Below are 16,991 nucleotides of genomic sequence, written 5' to 3'. Positions count from 1 at the left end.
AAAACTTTTTTTTTCTTATTTCTGTCTACCACCTCTTTCCATTTGGTTTCCATAATTCTGAATGCCCACCTTGTATGTGCGAGTAGTATGTCCTCTCAGTATGCATTAGTATTCCATTTGTTATGTCAAACCTTTCTGTGTTTGAACTTTTTTTTTTAACATTGCAGAACAGGTTTTTACATAGCACCAAGGAGATCTTTCATGCTACAGCATTTTAAACTTACAAGTTACCTTTTGTTCTTGGTACATCTTACATGCTTTCTTACATGCCCTTTAGCTGATGTTTTGATATATAGGATGTTGTAAATCACTTCTCATAATTTGTATCAGTCTTTAGTGAGAAATCTTGGTTGGATGCATGTTTGGGCAACTAATATCTGAATAACTCTGCATTCTGAAAAAAATAGTTAGGCAGCTTGTGCCCTGATATCTCATTTCATCTTTCACAAAACTGAGCAGGGGAAGGAGAAGGTGATCTTGGAAAGGAGGAATTACATTTTTCATACTTATGAAGAGGGTTGAAGGACACTTGGCCACTTACTGAAATTTGGTTTTTTAGGAGTCAGTTGCCTAGACATGGAGCTCATGATCTTTCTGTGGTGTCAGGAGATAAAGAGCATACTTTCAAAAAATCATGAATGCACAAGAGAACTGTCTTCTGAGGACTCAGAACGGAATTTCTCTAGGAGCTGATACGAGAGGAGGAGATAGGAGTTGTAGGGGGGTTTGTTGTTTGTCCTTTGTCTGTCGAGATGCATCGTCCCTATGCAAACCTGGTACCGATATCCATTATAGTAGCCCTTTGTTTCTTCAGGTAAAATCTATTTTTCAATAGCTCTTAAGTTTTTTATTTATTTTATTTTTATTTTATTTAGCAGACTTTCCTCTCCTGAATCTATTGTAATAAATGTAAGCTTTCACAGGTAATTAAATCTTCTGGTAACTGGAGCTCTAACCCTAGGCTGTTAGCCAGGCACTGTTTCCTCTTGCCGATAAACTCTTCTTATCCACTTTTAGGTAACACCTAAAAGGATTTATTTTTTTTCCCCCCCTCCATTTGTTTTGCTCAGACTTGGAATATCTGAGGCTCCTGGGGATATAAGAAATCATTCAATAAGTGTGTAAAATGCTATAGAACTTTTTTCTTTATAAAATACAGTGCACATGGGATACGTATACTACCGTACAACATGAGGGTTTTATTGGCATTACTTAGGAAAACCTGCCTAGGTATTTCTCACTAGTGGCATTGGCTACTCCAAATTTTAGACCATTCAACCCATGCCAATAAAAGCTTTATGTGGACCTACCACTGTACGTTCTGTACTTTGCAACAAAATGAGTGCATGTAGCGATAGCTACTCAGTCATTGGAGAGAGTTTCTTTACTTGCTTGTGGGTTGCATGCAGGGGACTAGAAATCTTATTGAGGGAAGCTGTTCAGAGGAGCTTTCTTAACTGCCAGTTGCTGAGAGCTAAAATCTGAACAGTAGAGAGTTCTTGGCTTGTCTCTCTCTGGAAGCATGAGACAGAGAGGGAATCCTCTGCAATATTCAAAGAGGAGGAATTACAGGTAAGTAATTTGCTTTTATAGTACTGCAACTTAAGGAAGGATGAAATAAGGCATGTGATCCCATTGTTTAAAAACTGCATACAAATTTTGGTGTAAATGTGTGTGTTCCTCATAGGAGAGAAGCGTGTCTACCTATCACTGCCCAGACCAGGGGTAAGTTGCTTTTGGGATTGTAGTATTTACTTTATATCTGCTATTAACTAATTGACTTCTTTCCATGTCACCCCTTGCTGAGGACATAGCAATATCTTGGTAACATGCATCCTGACTGGATGGCTGACAGTAAAATATCAACCTTTGTCAATTTATTAAATGAATAACAAACATACTGAAAACTAGGGTAACTAGTTAGATAGTATGCTTTAATCACTTTGATTGTGCATGAGCTTTAATTCCTGTTCATTAATATGACTTTTTTTACCACGTCATGCTATATAATTAAAAAATGCCTTGTTACTATTAAAACAGTAAGAATATGCTGCAACATACTGAAAATAAGTCTTGGTAATCTGATTTTATTTTTTTTTTTAAACGTTGTTGCCAGAGTTGACCTATTTGGAACAAATGGACATGTTCGAGCCTGTTGTAGGCTCTTGAAATAATGGGTTCTTCTTTGATCTTAAATATTTTTAATGCAGAGAAAAAAGCTACACCAAATGTCCAGGTTTAGTTGTGAGGTAATTAATATCCTTAGCTGATTATAATTGATATTACATTGTTTCTGAGAGCATCTGTGAGCATTTAGGAGACCTCCTAAACCTTGTTAGTATCATGTAATCAGTCATTTGATTCACTTGCTACATATTGAATCTTTTCACGGGTGGGAAAGAGGGGAAGAATGATCTCAGAAGGTACAGTAAGCTCTAGCTAGCTTCTTTTACTCCTTGCTTTCTTTCCTTAACCTGTAGTGTTGAGGAATTTGGGTGTGAAATGATCCCGTCTCCATGTTTCCTGTTGTGCAATTCTGTGACTTCAAACATAATGTGCTACTTCTGACCCTTAATGAAAAGAGAAAAGGTCATACGTTATGAATCCAATCGGCAGTTTTAAATAGAATATAATGTTAGGCTGGGTGAGCATGGGTGAATTTCACAGTTACGGAACTAAATATTGAGGCTGGAAAATACATTGGTTCAGTGACTTTTGATAAGGTTTTTGTCCCTCACTGGTTTGACTAAGCTACATAGCTTCTGGACTTCAGCCAAAATTTAAAGAAGAAATGTTTGAAGTCAGATTCCCACTTATTGATTCATATGCCTTTTAAAAATACTTTCAATAAAAACTTTGTTCCCAGGATTTAAACAGTTCTGCTTTGTTGTTGTTTCAAAGGTCACTGCCTTCTTTTGAATTTTGCAAGATGCATAGATTTGGGGGAGTTCTGATTAATATACAGTTTGGAAGTAGACAGGAGATGTAGATTACGTCCATAAGACAACAGAGTTTCTCCACAGAGTAATTTATTTTCCTAACTGATGCACCAACTTTTGGAACTGCCTGTCTTCCCAGTGCTGCCTCTCGGTACTGCCTCTTCTCTCCCTACTGCCGTCACAGAGCTCTGCTGTGCCTGGCTAATGCCCACGCTGTCCCCGCACGGGAGCCACACTGTTCCTGATGATCTAATTAGATTACATATTTTGTTACATCTGTTTAAGTGCAACTGTGCTGTTTGCTGGTAGTGAGTGGCATCCTAGACCATGCCATGGTTGAGGACAGAGCAGTAGTGATGGTTCATGTGTGTGCTTAATGCACAGGTGTATTTTCCTCTATAGTATTAGGTGTCAAATCATGTTTTAAAAGCAGAATAACTGCTTATCTGATCTTTACCAATTCTATTCAAATAGTGTGAGTGAACACTAGAATAGAGATGACTACAAATCTGACAAACATTCTGAGGTTTCTTTAGTTATTTGTGGATAGAAAAACTTACCTGTGCTAGAGTGCTCGTTTTCTTGAATACCCTTCACTCAGTAGCTTAAATATTTGCCATACCTTGTAGCCCAAAGTTTGTGTTTACATACAAACCTAGTTTGGCTTTGTGTTCCTTTCTTTTTTTAAGACTACCTTAAAACCAGCATTTCTTGAATTGCATCTCTAATATGCAATATGGTCAAGCTTAAATGACAATTAGGAGTATCAGTTCTTACACTTTTTGCTAAATCTTTTGATACGAGATCAACATTTCTAACACATAGGCAGAATTACAGTGTTTCATCTGGGTAAATATTCATAAGATTCAGAATATTTAAAAATTTGGGGATGGGAAAAGAGAAATGGCATGAAAGCTAAACTGAGCAGCAAATTGCAGTAGGAACTTCAATAGTAGTACTTTATTTTTCCTCAAACTCTTGAGAGATGGAGACCGCACCTGGAACTTATTTCTGATGCTGTTTACAATGAACAGTGCCCCCCCCCCCCCCCCCGGCATTACTGAGCTTAATTTGCCCAGGTACTCCCACTAATGAATAGCAGCTCTTTTCAGATTCTCAGACAAGGATCTCAGTCCTGCACTCTTATCATCCAGCCTCCTCCAGTGGCTCACACCTCTCCAAGTTACAGACACCAACTTTGTACTTTCCATTCCTCTGCACTCAGTGCGGTTTCTGAATGTGGACTGTGGCTCCCATGTCTGTTAGTTTTTGCTGTCTTTGCACAGTGACAGCACCAGCATGTGAAATTAAAGCCAGGAACTGCTGCTCCCTACATGCAAATTGATTTGAAACAAATCATGTATTGCTGTGTATATGTGTTACGTAGTTGGCAAGCTCTGCCTTATCAGATAGTCCACTCACACCAGTACCACTCATTATTGTTTAATCTGAGCCAATATTTGGCTTGCAGCCAGACTGGTATTTTGGATAGTTCGTGACTTAAATAAAAGAAGGAAACCCATAAAAAGATCAAAGTGTCAGGATTTGTTTCCAGCTACTTCAACAAAGGGACACAGAATAATGAGCTACACTAGCATTTACATGGGTTCTACCCTGGATCAGCTTGCTACTAGCTAAATCAACTTCCCAGACCCTGTTATACCAGTATCATCTCTGATGGAAAAATCAGTGCAGTAGTACTTGATTAAGACTGTTTATTTAGTCCTAAGTATTACTGAGGATTTAGGGGGTAAGGGGAAGAGATGGTACTGCATGAGGAAGTGGAGTCTGAGAAGCATGGAAGAGGTCTTTTCCTTGAAACTTTAGGGTGTCTGTAGGCACAAGACCCTGTTTGCACATGCCATTTCAGGAAGACAGCCAGATCAGAACAGGTTCTCAGCTTCTACTGGATGTTTGTCTGAACCACTGGAACTCTCCTGCAAAGTCTGCCTCTGAGTATAGAGCCACGTCTTATGATTTGTTAGTAAAATGATTACTAGTTCCTTTTATTTAAAAATACTATTTTTTGTTTGAAACAGAAGCATAATGCAAATCTGAAAGCATTAAAGCCAGTCAAGCTAGATACTGAGGTAAGATGTTGTCATTTTAGTAAAAAAACTCTTTACTTTTTTTTTAATCTTGTCTGAATAATGTATTTTTAAGTGCCATAAATACGATTACCATTTACAGGAACAGGCGAAAATTGCAAAACTTGGATTAGAATTGCATCTGCTTACATCTGATGTGGATTCCGAGACAGAGAAATGGGAGGATCAGGAGAATGAGATCGTGCAACATGGACAAGGCATGTCAAGTATGGCCTACTCCATGTATTTATTTACCAGGTAATTGCACTGTATGCAGCATGTTTTGGTGGAAAGAGGAGCATTAAAAGTGTTTATATGAAATAAGACAATTTCATTTTCAGAGTATAATTGGGACACATTCAGAAAGGAGCTTTAATTTCTATCCTTACACTTTATAAATTCTTGTAAATTTCTGAGCTGTTTAATAATAAAATCAGGGGTTTTTTAAAGTGCTAAACATCTGTTTTGTTACGGAACAGCTATTTAAATATCTCTTGGGTACAGAAAACATTTTAAGAAGCATGTTCATAAATACTTTCAAAATTAAGGGAACTAAAGCACAAGTATATAGCTGTAGATTAGAATTACTGATCTTTGCTGTACTGAAAGGTGTTGTTCTGAAACTTGCCCATGCAATGCCAGCTTTCTTATTCGAAGAATTTAGGGGTTTTTTTATAAGAGTTGAGATTTTTTCTTACCTACTAGTCCAGTAATACTCAGTGTGCCAGAGACATGGATTTCTGTCCTTGTTCAGCTGATGAGAACTGAACCATTGCTAATTTCCCAGTAGTGCTCTAGCCACTGAGGTGTTTGTATAATGCTTTGAAATGCAGTTCCTGTAGTAAGTTATTGTGCATATTGTTGTGCACTCTTCTAAAAGAGTGATATTTTAGAATTCAGTGGTGTGAAGGCGGGTGAGAGAGAGATACTATAAATTGTGGAAGTAGCAGGCAAAATAATCTGCAGTCTGTACGTGGCATATATTCTGCTTTCATTATTTCCCACAGAGGAGAAGGACTTCTGAAAACGACTCAAGATTTATTTCATCAAGCAGAGGTAATATATTTTTACCAAAATAGGAGTTAGGCACTCTGAGTGAAGAACAAATTGGAACTTAACTCTCCGATTCCTTACACATAAGTACAGTGTATCATGAATTGACTGGCAACTGTAGATTTTAAGCAGCCTAACTCTGGTATGTACTTTCTGAAAGCTAACTTTTCAGTGTTCCAGTAGTAAAGTGTCGTGGTTTAACCCCAGCCAGCAACTAAGCACCACACAGCCGCTCGCTCACTCCCCCCTGGTGGGATGGGGGAGAGAATTGGAAGAGCAAAAGTAAGAAAACTCATGGGTTGAGATAAAGACAATTTAATAGGTAAAGCAAAAGCCGCGCACACAAGCAAGGCAAAGCAAGGAATTCATTCACTCCTTCCCATGGGCAGGCAGGTGTTCAGCCATCTCCAGGAAAGCAGGGCTCCATCACACGTAATGGTTACTTGGGAAGACAAACGCCATCACTCCGAACACTCCCCCCTTCCTTCTTCTTCCCAGCTTTATATACTGAGCATGACATCATACGGTATGGAATAGCCCTTTGGTCAGTTTGGATCAACTCTCCTGGCTGTGTCCCCTCCCAGCTGCTTCTGCACCTGGCAGAGCATGGGAAGCTGAAAAGTCCTTGACCAGTGCAGCAACAACTAAAACATCTCTGTATTATCAACACTGTTTTCAGCACAAATCCAAAACATAGCCCCATACCAGCCACTATAAAGAAAATTAACTCTATCATCTCAGCTGAAACCAGGACATAAAGACAGCATTCATTAAACTGACAGGTTCCAGTTAGGAGTAGGAATAGCAAACTTGCATTATGGCAAATATAGTGGACTTCAATGCATTAGTAGTATTCGTTGTGTCACTTAGCCTAGTCCCTGATAGTGTTAACAGATACTCCATCCTAATCTGAGCAGCACTATTTTCATGGGAAAGAAAGAAGCTGTAAAAATTTGAATAATACAAACAAAAGACAAGGGGCCAAATGAAGGAACATGGCGTGATATTTCCAAGATACATGCCTGTGTTTAACAGGAGACTGGTTACCTTTGTCAGGACAATAAACAAGCATGGCAGGTGTCATCTACCCACAAAACTCTTGAGAGCTGCTACAGTGCAAAAAATAATTGGAAGTCAGGTTTTTTTATATGTAACGGGAAAGCCTTTAAATTTTGCTTATCTGGGAGAATGGCAATTTGTAGTGTAGCTTGTTGTTTCAGAAGTCACTGCAAACTGCTGACTTGTTAATTATAAATGTATACAACTATCACAAATATTTCCTGCTACCTTTTTACTTTATAGCACACTATTTATTAAAACAACAAGGAAAAAGAGCCTCATCTTTCATTGTGGTTCATTTTATTACATGCTTTCTCCCCCTTTCAGATTTTTGCTACAGAGGGCACAAAGCTTGCTTCAGCTCTTCATGCCTTTTCTGATCAGGTGATGTATGACCTCTAAAACAGCCATTCAGCTTATGACACTAGTGATACTGATTAAAAGCTGGTTGCGCTGTCTTCTCCATTAACTTAATATGGGAGTCTTTAACACAGAGTGGTTTTGTCTTCCTGAAACACATTTCAGGTACACAGTGATGACAAACCTTTGCTTCTGTTGGAGGCTGAAAAACTGATCTCTATGTGCAAGCAGCTCCAGATAACAGCTAAAGCTTCTGTTCAGGGTAAAAGTGCTACGTTTACAAAGGTAAGGTAAAAATTATATATGTATATTCTTGAAAGTGAGACCTAACTTGTTTTGAAATATAGTAACTTACTAATTTATGCTTCTGTTAAAATATGAAACCGTTCATGACAGCTGAACTTCTTGGATTGACAGAGGACCATAAAAATTAATAAGTACAAAATTTTATGCTGTTGTGCAAGCATTTTTCTGCTATGCAATATGTCATTGTTACTGTTCCCTATGTAGAAGAGGAATTTACTTCAAGTTGAAGTACTGGTTTGCACTTAATATGTTTTGAGAAGCTGATGTGCGAAGTATAGAGGAAGAACAGTAAGAACTGTTCCCCTTGCTGAAAATGCTTTGTCTATTGGGACATCCCTCACTGATAACTGCAATCCAAGCCATTTACCATACTATCTTGTCTCAGGAAGGGATTTTCTTCAGCATGGGTGCTACTGTTTTCTAGCCTTTTTAAAAATTTTTTAAATTTATTTTTATTTTTCCCCACTACCAGAGAAGGGCTTCAGTGAAGTTTATCCTGACCTGACCTCCTCATACTGAGGGTTTGATAGGAGGCAAAATATGGTACACTGGCACCCAGCATACGTGGAAGCCAGCCAGTGGATAGCTTGGATGGTATTACTCCACAAGCTTATATGAATGTTTTCTTTAGGGAGCATGGATATCCAAGTTTTGTATAACTGGCCCAGTGGCCACAGACATATTGATATTAATGTTTTAAGGAACAGTTTCCTTACCCCTAGCTTATCAACTTTAGAGTCTAAGAATCAGTAAAAAAGTAATGGGATTTTTTTTCCTTCCTGTTACTAAAAGCACTGAAATTATCGTTTGGGTTTTGGCTTTCACTGTTAGTGAAAGAGTTTACAGAAATGTTTCCCAAGACAATGATGTTCCTGGACTGCTCTTAAAAAAAAAAAAAAAAAAAAAAAAAAAGATGGAAAGATGTTCATAGGCTTCCACTACTTTATCTTGCTTTTTACTGCTGAGAACTTTGTTCAAAGAACTTCTGACAACATCTCCCTCAACTTACCCACTAGATAAAGAGAGGTGCTGGAATTTTATCATGCTGCAACTGAGAATTTTCAGCTGAATAATATGAGATGGAGTAATACCGTATATAATAATACTGTAATCCACTAGAACTTCATTCAGAGAAATATAAACTGTAATTAAGTGTACCTCACTAAGAAAGGACTTCATTGATCAAAGTATTAATGAAGGTAATTTGTATTTGTACCACTGTAATAATTATTGTTATTCTGTTGTTATTGATGCTTAACATAAACGTAACAAATTCCAAACCCCAAAGACTCTATTGCTGAAATACATGCTTGCTTCTCAGTAGGCAGAGTCTACCCTAGACGGCCTAGAGTTTATTCTGATATTATTCATACTTGTTGTAAGTAAGTATGTATACAGCTGCCATAAAACTTTCAGCATGGTTACCACGAGAAGCAGATCTGCAAACCTTAGCGAGGAATAGAGGTCAGGCTTTTTGAAGAACTTCCAAGTATCCCTGAGCAGCAATATGATCAATGTGAGCAAGACCATTTCTATGCACCTGGATGTTTGTTTCCAGTGAGCTATGGAAAAGATGTTTCAATTTTACAGCAGGGACTGAAACTGGCTAGAGCATCCGAGACACTCAAAACCAAACTGAGCACCTCAGGGCTACTGCTTGGTTTGTTTTACACTCTCTAGCTAAACTAAATGGGAACTCCAGTCTCTTTATACAGAGTGATGTATCACTACATAGTGATAACAGGCCATGAAATTAATGTTTGTTGAGGGCCCGGAGTTGTGACCTGTGCTGTGTGTTAGACTTGAGGCATAAACTCAAATGCTTTAAGATTTAGCTGACTTTTAGTGTAACTCATATCAAGGTAAGGCTGACGTGATGCGTGGCTTTCTACATCATGCTGACAGGACATAAAACAAAAGGAAAAACATGAATAATTGTGATGAATCATACCTAGATGGTAAGAGCTCCTTTCCAAGACACTTACGTTACTGTTTAATATTATATTATTATTAGTTCCTTCTCCTGGGATGCGTGTCATTCCCTTCTGCTTCCTAGCTCAAATCTTGGGTTAACAGAAGGGATGCTGTTACTTTACACATACTATATAGAGAAATCAAAAAAAAGTAGGCAAAACCTTTTGATTAGAAGGGATTTATGAAGGACAAATATTACCTATTCAAGCTTGAAACAGATTATAATCTCATGCATTAAACAATTGCCTAATAAAAGTAATGAGTGGTCTTACTCTACTCTTAATTGTCTTGTTCAGGTTGATGCATGCATTCTGAAAACAAGGAACGTGATGACTGTGTTATGCCAACTTCTTCCGCTTTGCTGCAAATTACTGAGAAAGGCGAGTACCTGGTTCATCTGCAGTATTTTAAAGGGGTTTTGTGGGTTGTTTTGGGGGTGTTTTTTTGTTTGTTTGTTTAAGAAAGCTTTTTTTAAATATATATACAGAATAAAGCAGGAAATGGCTGTCTTACACCTGCTCCGCTGTGGAGAGAAGACAGAATACGAACTGGTACAAATGCACATACTCCAGAAAGAAGAGCTGAGACATTTGGCATCAAGTCTTTAGAAAATCATGTAACAAACATGACGTTTTTAGAGAGCAAGTAATTATAGCACTTAGAAATGCAGGAATTCCCATTTGAAAATAACACTTGCTGAATTTTCAATATTGCTTTCATTTGTGGAAAGTCAAACCAGGTTAATTTGAATTAAAACTGTTGACCTTTGCCACATCTAATAGATGTCCCATTACTTAGCAATTACAACACCAGCTAGTCTAATTGTTATGTATTTTTATAATGTGAATGCCTTTCCTATGCTCACTATTGATACCGGTTTTGTAATTAATGCCTATGAATGTCTTAACGGATGTTTCAACCCAAAGATGCTGCTAATAGACATTTTATATAAAGAACCTTGTGCTGCATATGCTATATGTAACACTACTGTTGAAGTCTGTAAACTCATCTCTGGCCTATTTCAGTCTATGTGTTTGATAAAGCAGAATCAGGAATATAGTCTGAAAGGCTGTGGCCTAAAGCACTGAAATGTTACCTTACTTGTGAGTTATACCTGCAATGAAGTAGTTTAGGAAAAAAACCCTCTTTCAATAGCTGCACCACTGAATTTTAATCTTGTTGACATGATTCATATTTCCAAAAGTGTATTTCTAAGCGACTAATACTCTTGACTCAAATGCTTTTACCACTTTATTTGTAGATGGCAGTTGTTGCTTCCTTTTTTGTTAAAACTTACTGAGCAGAATTTGAATTGCATGTAGAACCACTGAAGTATTATGTAGACTTTACATTACACCATTTAAAATTTAAGAAAATAGATACTGATTACAACAAACTTCTGTACAAAGGGCATTATTTGACTGCAGGATGCCATGAAAATACAACGTGGTGTGAAATACATATTTTCAAGTTTATCTGCTCTTTGTACATAGGCTTCTGTTGCAATTTTATTTTCAATTCACCTTTGTCAAACTCCATATTGTATTACTTCAGCTTAAATTAAGTGATAGCTAAATCATATGATTTTTCTGTATGTGTTATCCTTGCACTGAGCAGAAGCAAAGCTGCCTGTGGAACATACGTACTCTCCAACATATCATTCTGTGCTTATTTAAAAACTTGTAGTGCTAGAATTCAGAGAAAGAGAAAGCAAATTTTAATACACAAACTATTTGAACTGGTTTATTCTTGTATGAATCAAGCATTTAAGTTCCACTTTTAAAAACAGGCGCTAGGCCTTTCAATACCATGAAGGTAACAGTGTACAATAAAAGTAGCTTATTTACAGTTATCATCTGTATTTGATAGTATAATTAATTTCATGAAGATGAATTAAGACGTTTCACCAAAACTTCCTCGTACTCCTTCTGCGTCAGAAGTCCTTGAGTTATACTCTTGCTTTCTTCAAATTTGGGTAGAACCACTGCGATGTATCCCTCAGTTGATGGCTAAAAAGCAAGACTGAAGTTAGCAGTGAAATAAAAGTTAGAAAATAATAAGCAAGAAAGTGTCTTACCTTTTCTTGCAGAATAGCGGGATTGCTAAGAATGTTTTCATTGACTTCTATCAGTCGCCCTCGTATACAACTGCAAAAGTGTTTAGATTCAGTAGAAGTGCATGGTATGTCATGGTAAGAAGAAAAAGGGAAAAACCTTACCTATAAATGGTGTATTCCTCTCCATCTGATGAAGATATCCTGCACAGAGGGGCAAGTTCTGTTAAAAACTGAGCTCCCTGCATTTGAAAAATAAAAAAACATTATATATATACTTTTAATTACACAGGGCTTTTTAAAGTATTACCATCAGCAATGTAAGTTTGTAAGCTTCTCAGAACAAAGCAAGGAAGTGTGATAGTTACAGGTCATTACAAGTTACATAGCTGTGCTTCTCTACAGAAGGGAAGATGCCAACTTAGTTATGTGCACAAATCGAATAGAAGCTTGTGAAGAGCTTACAAATTTAGTCATAATTAAGTTTCTTGTGGAATAACAGACTTGTAGCTTGATCAGATTAAAATTGGGGGAGAGAAGAGAAAAACAGCACTGTTGATTTCAGTATAACCAGGTTAAACAACACGTATTTGAAAACCCACCACAAAACACACTGAACTAGCCCATCTGCTATCTAGGTCTGTTTGAGAAAAACAGTAGTCTCCAAATCCTCAGCATTTTGGTGGAAACAAATGTTTATATTTTCAGGGACATTTAAGTCCCTCTGTACACTATGAAAAAATGACTAAAAGCGACTGTTAGCCTTGGTTTGAGCAACACTGGAAACCACCAGTGCTGTAGGAGTACTGTAAGACCCTGGCCGGGACAGTTAGACAGGCACCTCTTGAGAAAGTCTAAATTCTTCAACTGTGGAGGGGCTGTTTTAAAATAAAATGTAAAGGTAACTTGGTAAGTTTCTATCCCAGAAAGGGCAGAAAGTCTCAGGCAGTGTGAGAGAGAAAATGAAAACTAACCAAATCAAAAAGCCATACCCTTTTTGATTTCCCAGAGACCTTATTCTGGAGTCTGCTACAGTTGGCACTGATTTGGTAATTAATGCTTTTAATTGTTTTTCCACTTTGAAGAAGAGGATGGGCTTCTGCCAAGGTGATGACACAGATTCTGCAAAAAGAAATACAATTATTACACTGTAGTTGTGAGAAGCCATGCTCTTATGTGCTCTAAGCAAGTTCCACAACCTTCTCTGCCTATACTGGTAGGATTTAAAACTGATACTGACTACTTCATTTGGACTCCTAGTCTGAAATGCTAGCAAGACTTTCAGTGTTGTGAAAGCTGTTGTTTACTTTCACTCTTTAAAGCACAATATTCTTCCCTCTATAGTTTAACAGGAAAGTTAAGCTGATAGTTCAGCTTACTGCAGGAGGAGTCACAGGCTCAGGGGGGAAGCAAGGACAGACAGGTCTGGGTGACAGCAGGGGGGTGGAGTAGGGTAACCTAGAACACAATTTACCTGAGCTAATGAAGGAGAATGGAGGATAATTGTTGGCTGTGGATCAGAGACAAATTTTAGTTTCCCACTTACAAAAATGTCAGATACAGGATCAAATCTGACTCACTTTCTTCGGGGCATCTTACTTGACGTCTGCTGTACCAAACCGAATGAAGACTGCATTCTGACCTAAAGCAAGCCCCACAGAAGGTGCTTTATTTTGAGATACGAGACTGGATCATCACAACCACTCCACTTCTTAGTTAAACAGAACCACAGCTTTTAAATAAGCTAGAGCTGTTCTATCTGGTGTTGTACCCCATGGGAGCATACTTGGTTCGCTTGCCTGCTGATAGCTGAAGCAGATATTCACTTAAGATGATCAAGTAAAGCACAGTATGCTTTTGTTGGAACATGTAACACAAGGCAATGTTTCTCAGAACAGCTAAAGGCTGTTAGTGGTGAATAGTTACAGCAGATGAATCCTTCGGTGATCTGGGCTTTAGTTAACCTGCTGCTCGCGTTTTATCTTTTTCTAAAGGAGGGTTATTTCTTGTCATGGAACCGGAGAGTTTTGAGACAAGCCCAGCTGTAAAGACTAGGCCTACCTTCATCCCGGGGCTAGAACCATGCCTAACGCACAACCATGGAGAGCCCAGAACTTGCCAATAAATGAACAGAGATGAAGCTATTCTGTTTAAGAAGAATTTAAAACCTAGAGCAAGGACCAGAATTAACAGAACAGTAGCTGTAGAGCAAACCACGGCACAGAACCAGATCTTTCCCTGCGGATGCTGCATCCTCCTCCCTGCACTCCTCTTCGCAGGCTCTTGCTGTGCCGCTCCCCGCAAGAGGGAGCTGGATGCTGGCGAATGCTTTCAGCATGCCCCAGCAGCCCAAGGCTACCTCCTCCTGGCCCCAGCCTCCTCCTAAGAGGAAGGTGACAAATCATCTATCCGAGCTGTCACCTATTAGAGCTGAGACCTGGCAAAACAAAAAATCAACAGAGAATTTTATACTGCTTAGAAATATCAAACTGAGCCACAGCCCCATACGTAACAATGGTAAAATGCTGTATAGAGCGTTTTGGCTAAGCTGCTGTAGAAGCCAAGGGCCCTGATATTTCAGAATTCAAAACAGCAAAATAATCTTTATAGAGATTTGAACAGGTGTTTATATTTTTGTTTCCTTTCCCCTATACCAACAGGATTTAAACTGTTGCTTGTATTAGACAACTGAGACTAATAACTACATATTTAGTATTTAGTGCAAATGCGAGGGTGTCCTTTCTTGCTGTTATTCCCAGGTACTCAGGTTTCTGTTTCCAAAGAACGAGAAAGCGAGCTGCATGAAGCAGCCACAGAGAAGCCCCAGCTCTGAAGGCTGCAGCGAGGCGATGGTTCTGCCCGAATTCTTACTTGCTTGGCTGATGGTTACTCTGAATTCTTAACAGGAGCAGGCAACCCGCTAGGAACAACAAACGCCTCCTCATCCTCCCTCAACACGCAAGCAACTGGCACTGCCAATTTTTGTGCGGACAGTAGTTAAGTTCTGTTCCTCCCTCGGGGACTAAAGACCCCAGCAACGCTCACGATGCCACCAAGCCACCCTGCAGTCAGAACAGGCTTTAGCGGGGGGCAGGAGGGGGGAAGGTAAAGTACGTTATCAGAATCCAAACCAGGTACAGGGTTGATTTATTCCAAGTGACTGGATATCTGGCTACATCAAAGTAGAAACAATGTATGACACTTTTATTTCCTATCTATCTTGCATTTGCTGTCTGGAGTACACAAATGTACAATTAAAAGCAATTAAGTTGTATACAGAAAAAGCTAAATGTTTGTTCAAACCAACCCAATTAATTTCCTAGAAAGCAAGTTAGACAGACTACTTGGAAATGTCATTACAGAAAAGCCTTTTGAAATGTTGCTCTTCTGCTACTGAAGGTGATGTAAAGGGCCCTCTCAGCAGGAGAGGACGCAAGGACGGAGGGCAGCACTGCGGACACTGAAGGGGCCTTTTTAAAAATCTGCTGAGCAATCCGGGGCGGGGGGAAGAGCTCAAGCTCCGTTCTTACTGGAGTAGTAGTTAAGGAAGATCTAGCAAGGCTAAGGTTTGTCACTCTCCCATCCTCCGGAAAAATCCAGGCTCGCCTGGTGGTTCGCACTGTCGCCCCCCAGGCGTTTCAGCAGGAGCGGTGCCCGCTGGGTTAACCCCGACCGCACGCCGGCTGCAGCAGCCGCTGCTCCCCCGGCCCCAGCGCAAGGCAGCGCAGCGGCGGGCGGGGCGGAGGCTGCTGGGGCTCGGCCCCTCGCTACGCCGCCTGCGTGGCTCCAGGGAGAGCGGGGGAGGCTGCCGCGTCCTGCCGGAAAGCAGCGGCCGTTCCCCCGCTAAAGCAAGCCTGAGGCTGCCCAAGCGTCAGAGCCCGGCAGCTCTGGGCCGCCCGCAGGCACCGGTCCTCGGGAGAGGGCGGAGGCGGCCCCCCAGCCCCCCCGGCCCCCGGAGCGCCACTCGCCTGTTGGAGTGCTGCAGCACGCAGAAGTCCTCGCACGGCCGCCCCTTCACGTCTGCAACAGGGCACAAACACCAGTGACCGCCCCGCCGCTCCGGCTCCCGGCTCCGGGCTCCGGGCCCCGGCCCCCGGCCGTACCTGCCTTGTACCAGCGCGTAAAGTACCGCTCCGCGCCGCCCCGCGCCGCCGCCGCCATGGCGCCCGCCCGGCCCCGCCCCGCCCCGCCGTGACGGGCGGGCGCGTCCGCAACGCCGCGGTTCCGGCAGAGGCGGCCCGGTCCCCCCGGCTGGGCTGGGCCGGGAGGAGGCGGCCGGGAGGGGAGAGCGGTGCTTGGGCCAGATCCTCTCCTCACCCCGCACCGAGCGGTGCGGGAAGCCATTCTAGTAGGCGGCAGTGGTTCCCCCCGCTGTAAGGACATAGACTTGTACCTATCTAATGGCCTTTTTTCTGAGAAGGTAAACGAAAGCTGTAAGAGGCCAGAACTACATCAGTGAGGAAAACGCTCAAAAACCAGCAGTCGGTTCAGTGGTTTATTTTCTCTAGCACACAGCAATACAATAATAGCTATAGCGATCATACATACACCAGAAAAGTACTTTAAATAAAAACAAACACATTTCATGAGAACATCTTTTTGTTTCTCGCTTGTGGCAAACGGAGAGACCCAGTTTTTCCACGGAAATTTTAACTGTGCTGCTCTCTCCACTCAGGCAGCAGGAGAGCCACTGTGAATTCCATTTTAGCCTGGAACGTATTTTATATAAGCATAACCGAGCTGCGTTCCCATGACACATTTGGCATTGCTCTCGGTGCCCTGGCCGCAAAGGAGCAGGGAAACTGTACCGGCACCTGAACCCCACAGGCCGGGCAGGTGGGAACCTCCACACCGTGGTTTTGATTCTCGCTGTAACTACACACGACACCTTTTCTGCACAAATACAGGCCAAAACCATTAGAAGAACACGTTACAAAAAAACCCCACTTTGATTCCAGCATTGTTTGCCTACTCTATTTACCTGCAGCTAGCACAGGCACAAAGTAAGGCAGCTGTAACAGCATATAAAATTAAGGTCTGTACCATAACTAAGGTACAGACGGATACACAAAACACAGACACTTCCATTTATCAGCCAGAATAGCCAAGCATGTTACAAACCGCCGCAGAAAAATATATCCATAAAAATAAAGGGCCGCT

The 16,991-nt window shown here is 40.7% G+C and overlaps 2 protein-coding genes across 2 annotated transcripts in view; one reads left to right on the top strand and one right to left on the bottom strand.

The window, feature by feature from the left end:
* Positions 1 to 11,217, top strand: part of CTNNAL1 (catenin alpha like 1) — a 60,905-nt gene extending 49,688 nt beyond the window's left edge. Inside the window, exons 12-19 of the mRNA XM_072852930.1 lie at positions 1,688 to 1,725; positions 4,979 to 5,029; positions 5,130 to 5,284; positions 6,034 to 6,082; positions 7,466 to 7,522; positions 7,664 to 7,783; positions 10,075 to 10,158; positions 10,266 to 11,217. Coding sequence (XP_072709031.1) covers positions 1,688 to 1,725; positions 4,979 to 5,029; positions 5,130 to 5,284; positions 6,034 to 6,082; positions 7,466 to 7,522; positions 7,664 to 7,783; positions 10,075 to 10,158; positions 10,266 to 10,427 — 716 coding nt within the window. The 3' untranslated portion in view covers positions 10,428 to 11,217. The remainder of the gene's footprint in view (positions 1 to 1,687; positions 1,726 to 4,978; positions 5,030 to 5,129; positions 5,285 to 6,033; positions 6,083 to 7,465; positions 7,523 to 7,663; positions 7,784 to 10,074; positions 10,159 to 10,265) is intronic.
* A 434-nt stretch (positions 11,218 to 11,651) lies between these two features.
* Positions 11,652 to 16,019, bottom strand: ABITRAM (actin binding transcription modulator). The gene is made up of 6 exons (XM_072852933.1): positions 15,935 to 16,019; positions 15,800 to 15,851; positions 12,824 to 12,953; positions 11,997 to 12,073; positions 11,856 to 11,925; positions 11,652 to 11,787 (listed from the first exon to the last, which is right to left on the bottom strand). The coding sequence occupies exons 1-6, from the start codon at positions 15,990 to 15,992 to the stop codon at positions 11,659 to 11,661; spliced, it is 516 nt and encodes a 171-aa protein (XP_072709034.1). The 5' UTR covers positions 15,993 to 16,019; the 3' UTR covers positions 11,652 to 11,658.
* Positions 16,020 to 16,991: the final 972 nt, after the last annotated feature.

The sequence above is a fragment of the Ciconia boyciana genome, chromosome 2, assembly GCF_034638445.1.
Source record: "Ciconia boyciana chromosome 2, ASM3463844v1, whole genome shotgun sequence".
Classification (NCBI taxonomy): Eukaryota; Metazoa; Chordata; class Aves; order Ciconiiformes; family Ciconiidae; genus Ciconia; species Ciconia boyciana.
Note: the sequence above shows the minus strand (reverse complement) of the source record. Positions and strands in the feature narration are given on the sequence as shown.